The sequence below is a fragment of the Gorilla gorilla genome, chromosome 17, assembly GCF_029281585.2.
Source record: "Gorilla gorilla gorilla isolate KB3781 chromosome 17, NHGRI_mGorGor1-v2.1_pri, whole genome shotgun sequence".
In the NCBI taxonomy this organism is placed as follows: Eukaryota; Metazoa; Chordata; class Mammalia; order Primates; family Hominidae; genus Gorilla; species Gorilla gorilla.
In genome coordinates, this window is record NC_073241.2 from 53,041,751 (window position 1) to 53,058,579 (window position 16,829).

General features: G+C 41.3%; 1 protein-coding gene across 1 annotated transcript in view; it reads left to right on the plus strand.

The window, feature by feature from the left end:
• LAMA3 (laminin subunit alpha 3) overlaps positions 1-16,829 on the plus strand; it is a 261,658-nt gene that overhangs the window by 116,933 nt on the left and 127,896 nt on the right. The window contains exons 13-22 of the mRNA XM_031003750.3: positions 51-188; positions 2,742-2,788; positions 4,099-4,198; positions 4,884-4,936; positions 5,164-5,269; positions 6,086-6,185; positions 9,540-9,696; positions 11,944-12,067; positions 14,115-14,257; positions 16,393-16,490. Coding sequence (XP_030859610.2) covers positions 51-188; positions 2,742-2,788; positions 4,099-4,198; positions 4,884-4,936; positions 5,164-5,269; positions 6,086-6,185; positions 9,540-9,696; positions 11,944-12,067; positions 14,115-14,257; positions 16,393-16,490 — 1,066 coding nt within the window. The remainder of the gene's footprint in view (positions 1-50; positions 189-2,741; positions 2,789-4,098; positions 4,199-4,883; positions 4,937-5,163; positions 5,270-6,085; positions 6,186-9,539; positions 9,697-11,943; positions 12,068-14,114; positions 14,258-16,392; positions 16,491-16,829) is intronic.

The window sequence follows — 16,829 nt, forward strand, 5'->3', positions numbered from 1 at the left end:
CTCCTATACCTGCAACCCCTGCCCAAGTCTGATTGAATTCTTTCATCCAGCCTGCTGGTGTTCAGCCCTTGGATCCTACCAGATGCCCTGCAGCTCAGTGACTGGACAGTGTGAATGTCGGCCAGGAGTTACAGGACAGCGGTGTGACAGGTGTCTCTCAGGAGCTTATGATTTCCCCCACTGCCAAGGTAGGAAAGTCAGCAGATTGCTAGAGGGCTGGTTCCTCTCTGAAGTGTGTGCAGCCAGCCTCCCAGAGAAGCCTGCAAATCCCCCACAGACTCACCACTGGCCACCCCTACATCCTGCTTTCACAGATCTAGTCTGCTTGGTTCCTCACCTGTTCAAGTCTGGTTTGAAAACACGTATATCATATATGTACCCTCAAAGGAATCCAGAAATGATTTTTTTAACTAAAAATAATGTAAATTTCCATGTGCTATACATGTGGGTTTCTTGGTTCACATGTCAGTTTTCTGTGGATAGCATTGTGGCATAGGTGACTCCTTTGAGTTAAAGGGGCCATTTGTTGTCTTCTGTCCCGAGGCATCATGCCTTCTTTCGCTCCCAGCTTGTGGTGCTAATGCTGGCAGCACTGTAATGTTTCTAACAGATCCACTTGCCAGCAGGCTTAGCAGGACCTTTGCTGTGTTTCGGGCCTCTCTCCCTGCCCTCCTCTGGCCTTCTGGGGGACCCTGTCATCGTACTTCAGCCCAAGTGTTGGGGAAGGCAGGTGGGATGCACTGGAGTCTATGCAGTTTGGAGAGAGTGCACTGAGGGGGAGATGAAAACCAAGCCTGCAGCTGTGGGACGTGGTTGGTATTCATCCCTCTGTTGATATGAGAGATTAAGGCTTGCCCATGTACCATGGCAGAGGGGACAGAAATGAGATGTCCACAAATTTCCCTGGGCTCCCTGGTGTGTGCAGCCAGAGAGCAGACCAGTAGCTCTTGCCAATTTCGGAGAACTCTTGCTACTGTGAAGAGGTGTTTGTGGAACGCTGACCCAGACTATCCATCAGGAGAATGTGGTTTCTCAGACCCCTTCCTGCCCTTTGAAGACAGGACTGACTTCATTTCCCAGAATCCTCCTAACCAGAATCCTCTGGAGACCAGGTTTCCTTGAGGGTGGAAGTTGCAGCAGGCAGTCAGAGGAGGGTGCTTGCCTTTCAAAAGGCCTGAAGGTCCCTAGGATGCGAGGGCATCCTGCATGGGTCTGCTCACCTCCATGGGCCTCAGGAGCGGAAGGAAGTGCTGTGGCTGCCTGGCAGAGAAGCTGGGCAGCCACAGTCATCCCAGGGCTAGATGGCAATGTTTGTGTCCTGGAGAGGAACCCAAGGTTGGGCATGGAAAACAAACAGCTGGAAATTTGTGTTGGGTATTATGGAAAAATGCAGGGAACAGGAGAACATCAGAAAAGAAAGAGAGGGCAGGGTGGCTCATGCCTGTAATCCCAGCACTTTGGGAGGCTGAGGCAGGAGGATTGCTTGAGGCCAGGAGTTGGCCACCAGCCTGGGCAACATAATGAGATCCTGCCTCTAGAATTTTTATTTATTTTTGATTTTATTTTATTTTTTTTTGAGACAGAGTCTCGCTCTGTCCCCGAGGCTGGAGTGCAGTGGCACGATCTCAGCTCACTGCAAGCTCTGCCTCACGGGTTCAAGCGATTCTCCTGCCTCAGCCTCTTGAGTAGCTGGGATTACAGGCATGTGCCACCATGCCCAGCTAATTTTTTGTATTTTTAGTAGAGATGGGGTTTCACCATGTCAGCCAGGATGATCTTGATCTCCTGACCTCGTGATTTGCCTGCCTTGGCCTCCCAAAGTGCTGGGATTACAGGCGTAAGCCACCACTCCCAGCCTCTAGAAAATATTTTTTAAAATAACCGGGCATGGTGGTGCATGCCTGTCATTCCAGCTCCTCAGAAGGATGAGGTGAGAGGATCACTTGAGCCCAGGCATCGGAGGTTGCAGTGAGCTGTGATCGTGCCACTGCACTCCAACCTGGAAGACAGAGCAAGACCCTGTCTCAAAAAAGAGAGTGAGAGAGAGAATGAGAATCATCAAGGGGAAGCTGAGGCAGACAGAAACAAACAAAGCCAATAGGGTTAAGGAACAATTTATAAGCAAACAAGATCCTATTATGGATTTATTTAAATGATTTGAAAAACCAGACTCAGAACAGACTTACCCAGTTCAAACACTGTGTAATTGTAATACTGAAACATTGCAAGATCCCAATTTATTGAAGAGAGATTATATTTGGTTTGTAGTGTTATACTAAGTCAGGAAAACAAACCAATTGATTTTATAAATAACTTTAGTATGGGTGGGAACAAGGAGGTGTGATAATTAAAGATGTACTTAGAAATTCTAGAACGTCTTTTAAATGGGCAATTAAAAATCTCTTGGTACAATATTGCCCTCTTCTGGACAATACTAACGATGCTCAAAATTTTAGAATCTTTCCGTAATCTCCTCCTTCATCATCAATTAGAAGTGAACTGTCATGAGTAGACAGGATAGAGATTTGTTCAGTGGCAAAAGAGGTAATTTGGGGATTAAGGACCATAAATGTCATTCAAGATGCCTGACTATGAATTGCATGCAGACTTTGCCACACATCTATCGAAAATATAAATGTAGATACACTATTTTTGAAAACAAAACATTTAAAACTTGAAACATCAAAACAAAGAGAAAAACAAACTACCAGATAATTTAAAAATTTCTGAATCATATTCAGGTTCCAGCAGTGCTTGTGACCCAGCTGGTACCATCAACTCCAATTTGGTAAGTAGACTATAAAAGGGTTGCAATTCTAACTATCTCTATTATTCTCATACATATTAAGGACTAACAGTGTGGGCACTTCCAGAAATTAAAATAAGACCCAAGGCTAAATTGCTTAAAGAGGTCATTGTTGTTTTTCAAAGAGCATATGTGATTTTGTGATTTTTTTTTTCAAAAACAAAAGAATAAGATTTAGTTAAACTTGTTACTCTGGAGTCCTAGAGTTTAATTCTTACTGCAGGTTTGTAGGTTACTGAGAGGGTGTTGCCTCTGTGGAGCCCTGCATGTAAGTCTGACAAACATAATTAATAACATTGAGAAAATCAATGGCCAAGGACACATTAAATAAAGTTGGCTGTGTACAAAATAATTACAATTTATTTTATATTATTCCAAGCACAATACCATGGTATTCTGAACATTTTTTTTCTTTTTCTTTTCTTTTCTTTTCTTTCTTTTTTTTTTTTCTTTTTTCTTTTTTGCTCTTGTCGCCCAGGCCGGAGTGCAGTGCCGCGATCTCGACTCACTGCAACCTCCGCCTCCTGGGTCAAGCGATTCTTGTGCCTCAGCCTCCGAGTAACTGGGATTACAGGCACGCCCCACCACACCTGGCTAATTTTTGTATTTTTAGTAGAGATGGGGTTTCACCATGTTGGCTAGGCTGGTCTCGAACTCCTGAACTCAGGTGATCCACCTGCCTCAGCCTCCCAAAGTGCTGGGGTTACAGGCGTGAGCTACCACACCCGGCCTATTCTGAACAATTTTCTGAGATAATTTAGAAATTGTCTGTCTTCTTGGCCTCAGAGCCTAGAGATGCCGACTTCCAGGCACAGAATGGATGGAGTGAAAGAGGTTCTGCCATCCTTCCCATAAGCCTTGATGACATTGATGCAAGGCCGTGAATCTTGCATATTACAAAAGCACTCTCAGATAAACAATTCTTTACTGATTTTCAACATGTTAAATATTCAGACATTTTTTCTATTTAAATTGGTAGTCTATGCTGTAACAGTATCAACAGACACTGACAATGTTATAAATAAGAGTGATTTTTAAATTTTCTTTCTTCTTATTTTCCAGTTTCTTTTTAACCACAATTGCGGATTACATGCATAACAAATAAATGAATAAAAATAAACAAAAGCAATTAGCAGACTGTTGAAATCAACCCAGTATTTTTTCCCCCTGGATACACTTAATTACTTTTCATGACCAAAATATGTTTCTGTGACAAGTCTTTGCTCACGCACATGTTTGAAAACATGTCTTAATTCCAAGATGTCAAATGTTTGTTTGATTTTCATTCAAAGGGGTATTGCCAATGCAAGCTTCATGTTGAAGGTCCTACTTGTAGCAGCTGCAAACTGTTATATTGGAATCTGGACAAAGAAAACCCCAGTGGATGTTCAGGTAGGTTTCTTATATGTCATAATTTACTATATTGTAATGTTCTCTTAATTTTCTCTGCCTCAGTGACTAAATCCACAAAAGAGCTATTTGTTGAATCACTTCAATTTGACAAGATTCTATGTAATGTTCTGATGTTTTCCCCCCACTTTTGACAGAATTTCTGTCACTTTCAAAATCTTAGCAAGGGATTTCTATCCTGTTTCTGTATGTATTTTGTTGTTTGAGAAGGCAGCTACTTGATAAACGGTTTTTATGTCCTTGTTTTTATAATTTACTTTTTCTGGTTTAATTTTAATTTTATGCTTATATCGGAGCCAGTATAAGGACTTAAAAACACCGAGTTAAGGATACTGAATAACCTTGAATAGAGTGTATTTTCATGCATGCATATCAGTAATGACCTTGGCATTGGAATCATTCAAAAATCCCATGATGTTGCAGCTTTTGTCATGAAGTAGCCATGAACTAGCTGTTACTTTTTGTAAATGGATAGTGTGGATTGGTCTGTTCTGCCAACTTCAGAAAGCAGTCTAATTTTAGGCCTCAGCGATGCAAACTCTCATTCTGTTGAACTGCGCTGGCAAGGCCAACTGCACACGTTGTGTTGCAGCTGTGTAATGTTCCCAGAGCCAGGAACTGTCTTTTGTGTCTCCCTTAGTTCAAGGATGCTCTCTTATCTCCACAGAATGCCAGTGCCATAAGGCGGGAACAGTGAGTGGAACTGGAGAGTGTAGGCAGGTAAAGTGGGCTGAGTTTTCATGTGACAACAGCAGAATGCTACAGCAATTGCTTGTGGAGTTTCTGGGGGCGTGTGTTAGTACCTCTGTCATTCTACAGTGCATGGTAATCCTTTCCAGATCCTGGCTGCACTGCTTCCTATTATACAGTGAGCCAGTTTTCAATCTTGAAGATTAGTGAATTCTGTAATTATATCAAATGTTGTCATCTGGCTCACTGTTCTGCAGGGAGATGGTGACTGTCAGTGCAAGTCCCATGTGGGTGGCGATTCCTGCGACACCTGTGAAGATGGATATTTTGCTTTGGAAAAGAGCAATTACTTTGGGTGTCAAGGTAAATAAGTCCAGTGGGCCCTGAGCAAAGCACAATGTTGATGGCCAAAGATGGTCTAAATAACATTTATTCTGAGTTTGTCATCTTCACACAGACTTTCTGACGGAATGGCCCTGAAACATTCTGTCCAGGGAATTTGGCCAAACATTGATTACACTGAAACTAGTAAATTGCAAGTGGGGCTGTTTCTACTTCTCTTCTACCAGCACACTGTGGGTTTAATGATAAGAAACATAACTGGGATGGGAGGGCATCTGTTAGTTTTATAAATAACATCAAGATTTAGTAATTTTAAAGATATATTTTATATTATCAAAAATGCTAGCATCAGATTTTTAGAGACAGTGTTGTGTTAAATAATGAAATTGCAGGACAGTTGCCCCGCAAGGCCACTCTTGAATCTCTCGCTCGGCCCCTGGTTATCACATGTTCTTTAGAACAGCACTGTTTCTGAAGCGCGTTTACTCCTGGGCTGCTGTCGTCTTTGCATTGGACAACAGCATTTGAGCTGGCCTATAGTAGCCGCCTCCAACTTAGAAGCAGACCTTTGGAAAGACACACCATTTTAATTTTGTTTTTCTTTTTGTTTTTGTTTTGGTTTTTGTTTTTGTGGTTGAATCTGATTTCCAAGCGCAGACACACCATTTTAGTTTGGGAGTTTCCAAGATTTCAAACACTGGCCAGATAGATGTGGCAGAGGAAAGAAGGCAGGCACTGTGTCACTGGGATGGTCAGTTTTCCTTTCTTGTAGAGCAGGAGAGGCGCTCAGTGTGGAGATGGTTTAAGGTATAACTGCTGCTGTTTCCTGGCTTTCAGGGTGTCAGTGTGACATTGGTGGGGCATTGTCCTCCGTGTGCAGTGGGCCCTCGGGAGTGTGCCAGTGCCGAGAGCATGTCGTGGGAAAGGTGTGCCAGCGGTGAGTCTTCGGGAGGCTTCTTCCCGTGTTCAGGGTGTGAAAGATGGTCTTAGACATTCCTGCCTGTGCTACAGCTCTGGAGAAGAGAGAAGCAGCCCTAAAGATCGAGGGCAGGGGAAGCTGTCCTATGTCAATTGAAATCTGGACATTTGTGTGTGAGTTGTTTAAAACAGGAGATTACCTTGCCCATAAAGCCTGTTCTACTGTGTAGACCATGGAGTACTTTCGCTTGAAAATTCCCACAGGTACAAAAACCAGGTGGGCAAGATGAGAGCTGGAAGCATGAAGTGGGTTCTCAGGGCTCAACCTCCATGTGAAAGTTGGAGCAGGAGGAGCCCACAGATAGGCCCGCTCCAGGGAGAGAGGGAATAAGAGGGGGTGGTGCCACACACCCAGTTGCCTGGGCCAATAAGAAAGTGAATAAGAGGGGGCAGTGCGACATACCCAGGTGCTTGGGTCAATAAGAGAAGGCATAAGAGGGAGTGCCACCACACACCCAGGTGCCTGGGCTAATAAGGTTCAGTTCCTGTTTCCCTCTTGGGACCCAGGAGTGAGGAAGTAGAGAGGCCAAAGTTGTTCCCCAGGGTTGCAGTGGGGGTAGAGGGTAAGAAAACTTTGGAATTGGGGAAGAAGTACTTTGTCTCATGCAGAAGCAGGTGACAATGAACTATAGGAGCAAGGGAATGAGGTGGAGATTGAGACTGGGGAACTGTAGGAACTATGGTATTGTTCCATCTCTTAAGCCATTATATTTTACCATTTATAAATGTTTTGAAACCTTGATGTTTCATCCATGATTTTTCCTCTGTAAAGGGAAAAAAAATAACTTCTGAATCTCAGGTCCCTTCACTATTTGCATTAGTAACAGATTTATAAAGAAATTTTTTATGTCGTGGAGGTAAATTGTATTTAGCAAGGTGATTCTCTCCTTTCCCTCAATGTTTCCAACATTTGAATTCTAAAAGTCAGAGCAGGCTGGGAGTGATGTCCCAGTTGGGACAATTGCTTGAGGCCAGGAGTTTAAGACCAGCCTGAGCAACATAGTGAGACCCGATCCCTATAAAAAAAAAAATACAACAATTAGGCAGGCACTGTGGCACATGCCTGTAGTCCTAGCTGCTCAGGAGGCTGAGGCAGGAGGATAGCTTGAGCCCAGGAGTTGGAGGTTGCAGTGAGCTATGATTGCATCACTGCACTACAGCCTGAGTGACAGAGCAAGACCTTGTCTTTAATAAAAACAAAAAAAGTCAGAGTAACCCAGCCGCACTTTCCCTCAGTTGGGGGCTTGGAATAAAAGATCTGTGAAGAAGGCATGTCTGTAGGTTTGTTTTCCTGAAGACCATTGAGCCTCCCCATGGGCCAGGGGAGCTTTGTAAATGCCTGCATAAAACGTTTTCCTGGCTTGCACCTGTAATCCCAGTACTTTGGGAGGCCGAGGTGGGTGGATCACCTGAGGTCAGGAGTTCAAGACCAGCCTGGCCAACATGGTGATACACTGTCTCTACTAAAAATACAAAAAATTAGCCAGGCATGGTGGCGCACACCTGTAATCCCAGCTACTCCGGAGGCTGAGGCAGGAGAATTGCTTGAACCTGGGAGGCAGAGGTTGCAGTGAGCCAAGATAGTGCCCCTGCACTCCAGTCTGGGTGACAGAGTGAGACTCCGTCTTAAAAGAATAAAAAAACGTTTTCCATGTGTGTTTCATCTTGCTCCACCCTGATGTTGATAAAATGAGCTTCTCCCCTACTTAACCAGCAAACATTTTTTCTTCTCCCAACTATTTAGGTGATTGACTGATTTTCAGCATAAAATAATGCAATCAAATAGGAATTAAGTTACCCAGCCTGAGGCAAGAATATTAACTTTTTACATGATACACGCACACATACATATATCTTCAAGTTTAGAGCATGTCCTTGGATTTAGTGGTAAATTATAGCTGAAATAAAGGCTAGCAAACCAACAGTGTGGATGCCGGAGCACCTTGTCTCCAACTTGACAATCTTGCATCCTTTTGTACTAAATTCCCCCACATGTTTGCTCTGGTTTTATCAGAGAATTTTTAGGTTTTCTGACAAGTGTAGAAAGAATTCACGTTTGCTTTATTTTCTGAATAATTCTTGTGGTGATAAATGTGATATATGTCCAGTGAACAAATTTTAATAAATTCATCAAAGTAAAAAGGCAAAGAAAAATCTTCATTTCTCTACCCAGAGATAACCCCTTTTTAATATTTTTGGTGTATTTTTTCTAGACCTTGTCTATGAATTAAAAATTAGCATTCTATTTTTTCATATAATTCACATTCATTACTTCACATCATATCGTAAATATTTCCTATTATCATTAGCCTTCACATTTTAAATGGTTATGTAATTTTTAAATAATTTATCTCATAATTGTACACTTATGTTGTTTCCAAGTCTTCACTGTTTTAAACATTCTTTTATGTTAATTCTTTGACTATCTACAAAATCTTTCTTTAGAACAGATTCCTGGAAGTAGAATTACTGGGTCAATATGTGTGAACATTTTTAAGGATCTTTGTAAATTGCTTCCAGAAAAGTTGTAAGCATTCCTAATTCTATTTGCAGTATAGGAGCATGGCCTTTTACTTCCTTTAACAAATTCATCTTTATGGCATTAATCCCACTAACTGCTATTAGCTTGTGACTGGATTGGCGAAGTGTCTTTTTTCTTTTTTTGAGAACTTTAAGTAGATTGTTAAATGCCGCACAATGTTGGAATATTTTGGATACTTCTCTGTGCCTACCACAGCTGAGCTCTTGAAAAGAATTCATTAATAGGCATATAGTTTAAGAGAAAACAAGGCATAGAAGAGTCATTCTAATGATTAAAAAATACGTATCAAGAAAATATATCTAACTTGTAAATTTAGCATATGAAATATTTTATGTCATGTTCATCATTATACCTATGGTCCTTAGCAAGAGTGCCTGGCACATAGATATTAATATTTATGTAATGAGTGAATGAGTATATAAATGAATGAGTGATTAAATAAATAAACAGTAAATAACCTAATTTGACTTTGCTGAATTGTTGGCAACTATTTAGAACATACTAAAGGATGCAACCACTATGGCTTGTGCTAAACGATTTTCTCATCTTAATGCTTGGAATTAGTAGGTGTTGAGTGTGTTTTATGTGAATGTTTATGTGAATTAAAGCAATAATTTGGAGAAAGAGCAGGAGATCTTTCTTATTTGTCCTTTATTTAATGTACTCTGTCAGTGTGGTGGAGTTCTTTCATAGTAACTATTGTGATTAAAAGATGTTCAGATGATCTATGGACCTAACCTCCTGTATGTGTTTACTTTTTATTTATGAAAGGCCTGAAAACAACTACTATTTCCCAGATTTGCATCATATGAAGTATGAGATTGAAGACGGCAGCACACCTAATGGGAGAGACCTTCGATTTGGATTTGATCCGCTGGCATTTCCTGAGTTTAGCTGGAGAGGATATGCCCAAATGACCTCAGTACAGGTACGCAACCCGAAGAGAGCAGCTTCGTGGCTGAGTAGCTCAGATACTTCCCCACACCAGTCTCAGTGAGCCCCCTGAAAGGTGACCTGTCCCCAGAACTGATTCCACGATTCTTTTTCTCTATATTATGGGTTGGCATTGGAGTTTAGGTTAAACCTGGGGTTTGGGGCAGGGCTGTATATTAACTGATAAGCATATGTGTGGATTACATAGTTCATTGTTACTTTAATTTGATTACCAAATCAGAAAATTAAGAGATTAAAGAAAAATAGTGTTTATCTCTGGAGACTTTTTATAGAAGAGGGAAGTTTCCTAAATGACGTTAGGCTGTACTAGAATGTGAGGGACAGTTTTCTTTAAAGCCATTTGTGGAAAACAAAAATGAGTTGGCTTAAGTAATTCCAGTAAAGCTAGTGTTCCTAATTTTTGGCTGATGCTTTTTTTAAACTTTGAATTGCTATGTACATGGAAAGTAAGATAAATAATGAATGTTAGTTAAGTGCTATTTCATTTTTCTTTTCCATATTTCTCTTCCTTCATTCTTCTCTACTGCATCCATCTATCTTGGCTTTGTATTAGAATGAGTAGGGGAATTTATATATTCTTTGTTTACCTTTAGAACTTATACGTCTTGCTACTTATAACTAAAAAATTCTGTATAGCCATTGAGTAGCTTTGTCCTCAGAATTTGTCTTTGAGTTGGTTTCCTCAAGCTGTTTCTCAGTGGAGAAATTCAGAATATGAGAGGTAAATTAACGATCATGGTAACACAGTCTTTTTCATTAGCGCATCCAAGACTGCTGCTTGCTGTTGCTACCTCAGTCAGCCTGTAGAGAATCTGGGACAGGGCCACAGTACTCTCGGACCCCTTCCCCTCATTGATTTTAATGCTGTTTTTTACCTGGCCAAAGTCCCGCATCCAAGCTGCCTTTCTGAACTGGTACCTAGGATCTTAAGACACTTCACTCTTTGCCCCCACTCCCCAAATACAGCTATTTAATTTCTTTAGTTCCCTGACATTACTTCATTATTCAGAAAACAAGCAGTAAATTCCATTGAGTCATAATAGGATGTGAATGACTGACAACCCAATCAAAGTGTATACCTTCTCACAGGTGCTTACAGTTTCACAGAATAGCTGGTGGACAGAAAGGAATTCATCTCTAATGACGCATTTTCTGAGAAAGTTATTTTGGTCAGAGTACCTTGGTGGTGTCCCCAGAATCACCACTTACTTTACTCTGCTCCTAATACATTTTTGCATATTTGTTTTCCATCTGAAACTAACACTTAAAGATGAATTCAGACAAATTGTGAGGGTCAGCAGGAGTTCCTCAGTGTGGGTCACCTGTAGCTCCTGCTTTCAGAGCAAGTGATTCTACACAAAGTCAGTCTTTATTGTCACCAATATCTCGCTTAACAAATATCCCCTTCCTTTTAAACAAAGAAGTTGGGGGAAATGCCAAAAGAACCACTGATTTGGGAATTTCCAAGTTTCATGAAGTTTCCTTGGGCCACAGCCCAATCTGGACATGCAGTCAGTGGTTCAGAATTAAAATAGTCTACTCTTTCCTTCAAGGGTCCAGGCTCCACAATGTTTACAGAATATTGTGTGAGCCCAGGCCCTGGGGACCAACAGAACCCCTCCTCTAGGTTGAAAAGCCATCATTTCTTTGCATAAGGAATTGAGATAAAACATCATAAAACTTAATAGGCATATTTTAGTTACACCCAGATGTTACCACTATTGTATTTGGAGTCTTTAACCTTTCCTTGGCCACCGTTGGTTTCTGTGACCATTTAGACTTTATGTATGTGAAGCGGACTCTGAAGCAGTCTCTCTTTGGTGGTGTGAAATAATACCCTCTCCTTTCCTTCTCTTCTGCCTTTTTATTTTTCCTAGCCAGTGGTGGTTGCTCCGTCACTGTGGCTTTCTTAAACTAGCCCATCTAATACTCCGCTCTGTCTGCCTGATTACAAAAAGGTCAAAAGAGGATCTCAGTTGCTGAGGGAGTGCGTTTTCACTGTAATTTTGATTGTAAGTGATTTTAATTCATTGTTAGGTTTGCCTATTTCCATCTTTCACAAGTTACTCGGTGCTCGTTGACTGAGTGTGAGTGTGTGTGTGTGTATGTGTGTACATTACAAGTCCAGTAGTGACACTTGAATAGAATAAAGTCACTGTTTGGCTAGCATGTCTTTTAACCATTTTTTTTCTATGCTTTATGGCATTTCGGTATTTTTCAGAATGATGTAAGAATAACATTGAATGTAGGGAAGTCAAGTGGCTCCTTGTTTCGTGTTATTCTGAGATATGTTAACCCTGGAACTGAAGCAGTATCTGGCCACATAACTATTTATCCATCCTGGGGTAAGGCACGTAGGTAAAATTTCAAGCCTCTTTTCAATTAAGAAATAAATAGTGAAACACTTTCTCTGATTTTCACAAAGTTGATCACTCTTAGAAAATGTCAAGCCTGGCTCATGGTCTGGTTAGACGGTTCTCTAGGAGCCCTGTCGTTTGTTACCTTGCATTCTCTAAACAATCACTTAAGTTTTGCTACTGAATTTGTCCTTAACTGTCATTTTAAAAATCGATATAACAACCTACGTACCTTGGCTGAACCCCATGGGTTATGATGTCTTCACTGAGCAGAGCTCATTTATAACTCATTCACAGTGACGAGGGTGTCACTTTTTTGGTGTTATTTGAGAGATTTTGGCCCGCTGCCCTAAATTCTTCCATTGTTTCAAACCAACCAAATAGTCAGAGGAGAAATGGGTGAGGATGGGAATTTTTCCTATGAATGCTGTAAAGCATGAAGCCCAAATGAGCTCCAGGAGGGAGCTGCAAACCTGACTCAGGGATGAGGAATTCCTGAGGGCAGAGGGACAAGAGAAGAGAGCACAGCCTCACCACAGGCAGAGAGAAGGCCCGCAGGTCTGTTCTTCAAGGTATTAGGGCTTCTACCTGTCCTAGAAACAGATTCCAAGAAGCATTTGGAATTTTACAAGGACACAAAATGGCACCAATGGAAATCTAATTTAGGATCAAAATGTACGCCATCTTTGTTAAGCATCCACGGTTCATTCGGAATGGGGGAAGAAATGATGTCATTTCCGAGTTGTGTCAACCCAACTTGCGTGGCTGGAGGTTCATTAACCCATTGAATGAACTAGCAGGCTTACTTCATCGTTCACAGAGTAATTTAGCACCTATTGCCTCACATCATAAGAACTTTGCAAACTGAAGAGAGTTGAAGAGAAAACAGAGCTGAGAGGTTTAGTAAATTGCCAGCCACAGCTGGATGTTTGTAGACAAAGTCTTCAGATTCCAAACTCTTAACAGGCCCCTCTGCCTCCTGCGTGACAATAACAGCAGCAGTTTGTTCTCTGTTAACTCAAATAGTTGGAATACATTTTGCTTCGTTTCCTTGTCCTCCGGGACACCTTTCCCCTAAGTCTGAGTTGGGAGCCCTAGTTATGTTATGTCCCATGGTAACTGGTGCCTCCTCCCAAATACCACTGTCCAAACTGTACCACATTCTCCTGTCTTCTAGTCCTTATTCCTCTCTGGTCCTCACCAGCAGGGAGCAAAGGCCATGCTTACTGTGTTTACTGCCTTGTCACCAGAACTTAGTTCCAAGCCTGGCACATAGTAGGCCCCCATCAATGTTTGTAGAACAAGAGTGAACCCAAAGATTTGGGGAAGATAATTCTTTGAAAGAAAAAGTCTCAATTGAACTTAGATGCAATAGTTTATTTCTTTCTGAACCTCTTGCAGAAGGTCCTCTCTTTGTTTAATGCAGAAGAAAACATTTTTTTTCCTGAAAACAAACAAACGGAAGTGTAAAACTTTTTCTTATGCATGTTCATTAATAAAAATTAAAACTTAAAAATCACATATGCTGTAGTCCCAGCTACTTGGGAGGCTGAAGTGGGAGGATTGCTGGAGCTCAGGAGTTTGAGGCTGTCATGAGCTATGATGGCACCTGTGAATAACCACTGCACTCCAGCCTGGGCAACATAGTGAGACTCTGGCTTTAAAAAAAACTCACATATAAACAAGAAAGGAAAAAATAATTTAGTAGCTAATGTAATATATTGAATACTTACTATATGCAAGGAACTTTCCTAAACTGTTTACAAGTATTAATATACTTATTTAATAAGTTAAACAATTATTCATAATCCCGGTGTAGATAGCCATTGCTGATGTCTTATCAGTATCTTTCTAGCCTATTTTATACATATGTATTTGCATAGTACAATTTTTAAAGATAAGATCAGTAAATCTGATCAGTACATATCATCTTAAACTTTTTGAGATGTAAACTGAATGTTCAAAACTGAATATCTAAAATCATAACACTGACTGATAGAAAAATGCCTTAAGCAGTTCTTTGTATTTCTGATAGGTGCTGCTCAAAGCAAAGAGATCATCTTCCTGCCGAGTAAGGAGCCAGCCTTTGTCACCGTCCCTGGAAATGGTTTTGCAGACCCATTTTCAATCACACCAGGAATATGGGTTGCTTGTATTAAGGCAGAAGGAGTCCTTCTGGTAAGACTTAGTTCTGAATGGAGAGCTCTTGCGGGATTCTTCCTACCTCAGAAGTGGTTCCATCCAAGGCTACAATCCACAGCGACCATAAAATGCCACAATCATTGGTGGTTTTAGACACAGGAACAATTCAGCCCCAACCTAAGGAAACTGTGGTGACATTCACCCTCAAATGACATAGGAATCAACTTGAAGTATCTTTTGTATCCTTTCAGCTAGCTTCTCTTGGACAAAAAAAATAAAAAATAAAAAAAGTCTCCTAAAGACTCTTAATTATCGGAACAAATGCGAAGCCTTCATGAGTATGTGGCTTCACCCTTCCAAAGCTTGTATGGGATTTTCCAGCATGAGTCAGAAGTATAGACTTTAGCACTCATTGCCTCACATCATAAGAACTAGCAACTTCACCTGGTTATTATCTACACTGTCTGGAGATTGTGTAGAACCAAGGAAGAAGAACCTAGAAGACAAGCAGATATGAATTTCAGTAAAGTTCTTGGGGGTGGAAAGAGAAGCAAGAGGCTACGGGAGCCACTGCTTTTCCATGACACTCTTTCTGCTTTCTTCTGTGTTAAACCTAAAGCAGGTTTATTCTCACCAAACAGATTGCCTACAACAGAGAACTCTTTGTTCAGGAAAGGCTTTGTCTGCAAACACCTAATAGAATAGCCAGAGAAGCCATGGGGAGTTGGAAGGATGAAACCTGTTCTCTGAGACAGCCCTCTTTGCTATGTGCTTTAAGGCCTGCTTTGCTTCATGGCAAGGTCTTTTCAAAATAGAGTCCTTGGGAAAAGCTTGGTTTCATGCTCTCAAGTGGAAAACATAAAGCTTTTCCTTCAGGCACAACCCCGTTTATTGGCCATGTTAGCAAATCTTAGGAAAGTCGCTTAATTCCAATCCTGTCTCTTCCAGTCCTGCCAGTTGCTTCTTCCATACAACAGGGACAATACTTATCTTAATAGGTCCTTCCAAATTGGGATCTTACAAGGATAACATGAGGGATTGTTCTTTCCATTCAAGACAGCAAAGGAACATCAGAAGGTCTCTGCTCTTCTTGCATCTTCTTAGTAGGAAGCTTTACTGCTTAAAAAAAAAAAGTTCAAGAATGTTTCACAGATGGTAGAAATGAGGCAGAGGAAAATTCCATTGATACTAGTAACAGGTACAAAGTTGGACTCACGGAAAGTAGAAGTTCATTATAAAAGTTACTGTTTAGGCATGGAAGATGCCTAATGACATCATCATTAGGCATCATAAGGGTGCCTATTATCAACCTTTACTATTCTAGTATCTGTGAGAATATAAAGTCATGAGGAGAGAGGAGATATGGTCCCAAACTCAGCAAACTTACTAGTAGAACAGTAACCCTTTTAAAATTTAAACCTACTGAGTCCCCTCAGCCACAATCTCTTACTTTTCCCCTCCTATACATTTCTGTCTGAGGAGAGAAAAAGCCTTGTGGTCTGTGTATGAGCTCTTTGCCCTCCCCTCTTCCCTCTGCAGATATGCGCTGCTGTCAGGACGGCTAGGGGCTGTCAATCATTCACCTCCCAGAAGCCTGCAGCTCTGCTCTTTCCTGAAGAGCTGCTTAGCTGAATTTACGTTGTGGGCTTTGTTTGGCACACTCAGTGGAACATGTTCTTCCTCTCGTTTCTTGGGACAGGCAGTAGGCCAGTTCCATTCTGTGAATCACCAAGATCACAAGGCATTGCTTTTTATACCGTGCCAGTTGAGCGTTACTCGGGTGTGGGAGTAGAAAGTGATCCACATTCAGTGTTCTGTACTGCTGAAGGCAACCAGCATTTCCACAGAACATTTCATCAGTTGACAATTTATTATCTTTGTTAATTTGTGAATTTATAAACAACCAAGGACAGACAGTAAAATCTCTCTTGAAACTTGAAGAATAAAACTGTTCACACTGACAAGTTTCTCTCTGATACATAAAGAATCTTTAATGAGTGGTTCTTTGTGTTTTGGTGAGTCGGGATGAAGAACAAAGCAGTTGATATGGAGAGTTTAACTAGCAACTTCACCTGGTTATTATTGATTTAAGTAGTATGTTTGATTATTTTCTATCCAAAGTAGGGCTACCACCAAAATGAATGATTCTCCTTTTGGTCTTTATTTTCTAGGATTACCTTGTGCTGCTCCCCAGGGACTACTATGAAGCCTCTGTACTGCAGCTGCCAGTCACAGAACCATGTGCCTACGCAGGACCTCCCCAAGAAAAGTCAGTATGGGGCAGAAGGTGCAGCCGCATCATTGGGGTCCTCTAAATTAGGAGCCTTTAATGCAAGCTTTCATGAGGTGTCTCAGGATCACAACGACAGCATGATGCTCTGGATAATTAGTTGTTATCTTCCTCTATGTCTTACTTGTGTTCTTCAAGTAAGATTCACAAAGCACTTTGCACACCATAGCTGGCTTAGGAGTGGCTACCACCCTCCAGCATGTGGGAATGTTGATGCATGCCCAAGTCAATGCCCTCAAGGTCAGTCATGCATCTGGTGGGAGGAAGAGCTTAAAATAGAAGCCAGGTTTGTGGACCTTTGTTTCTTCTCTTCCCCAT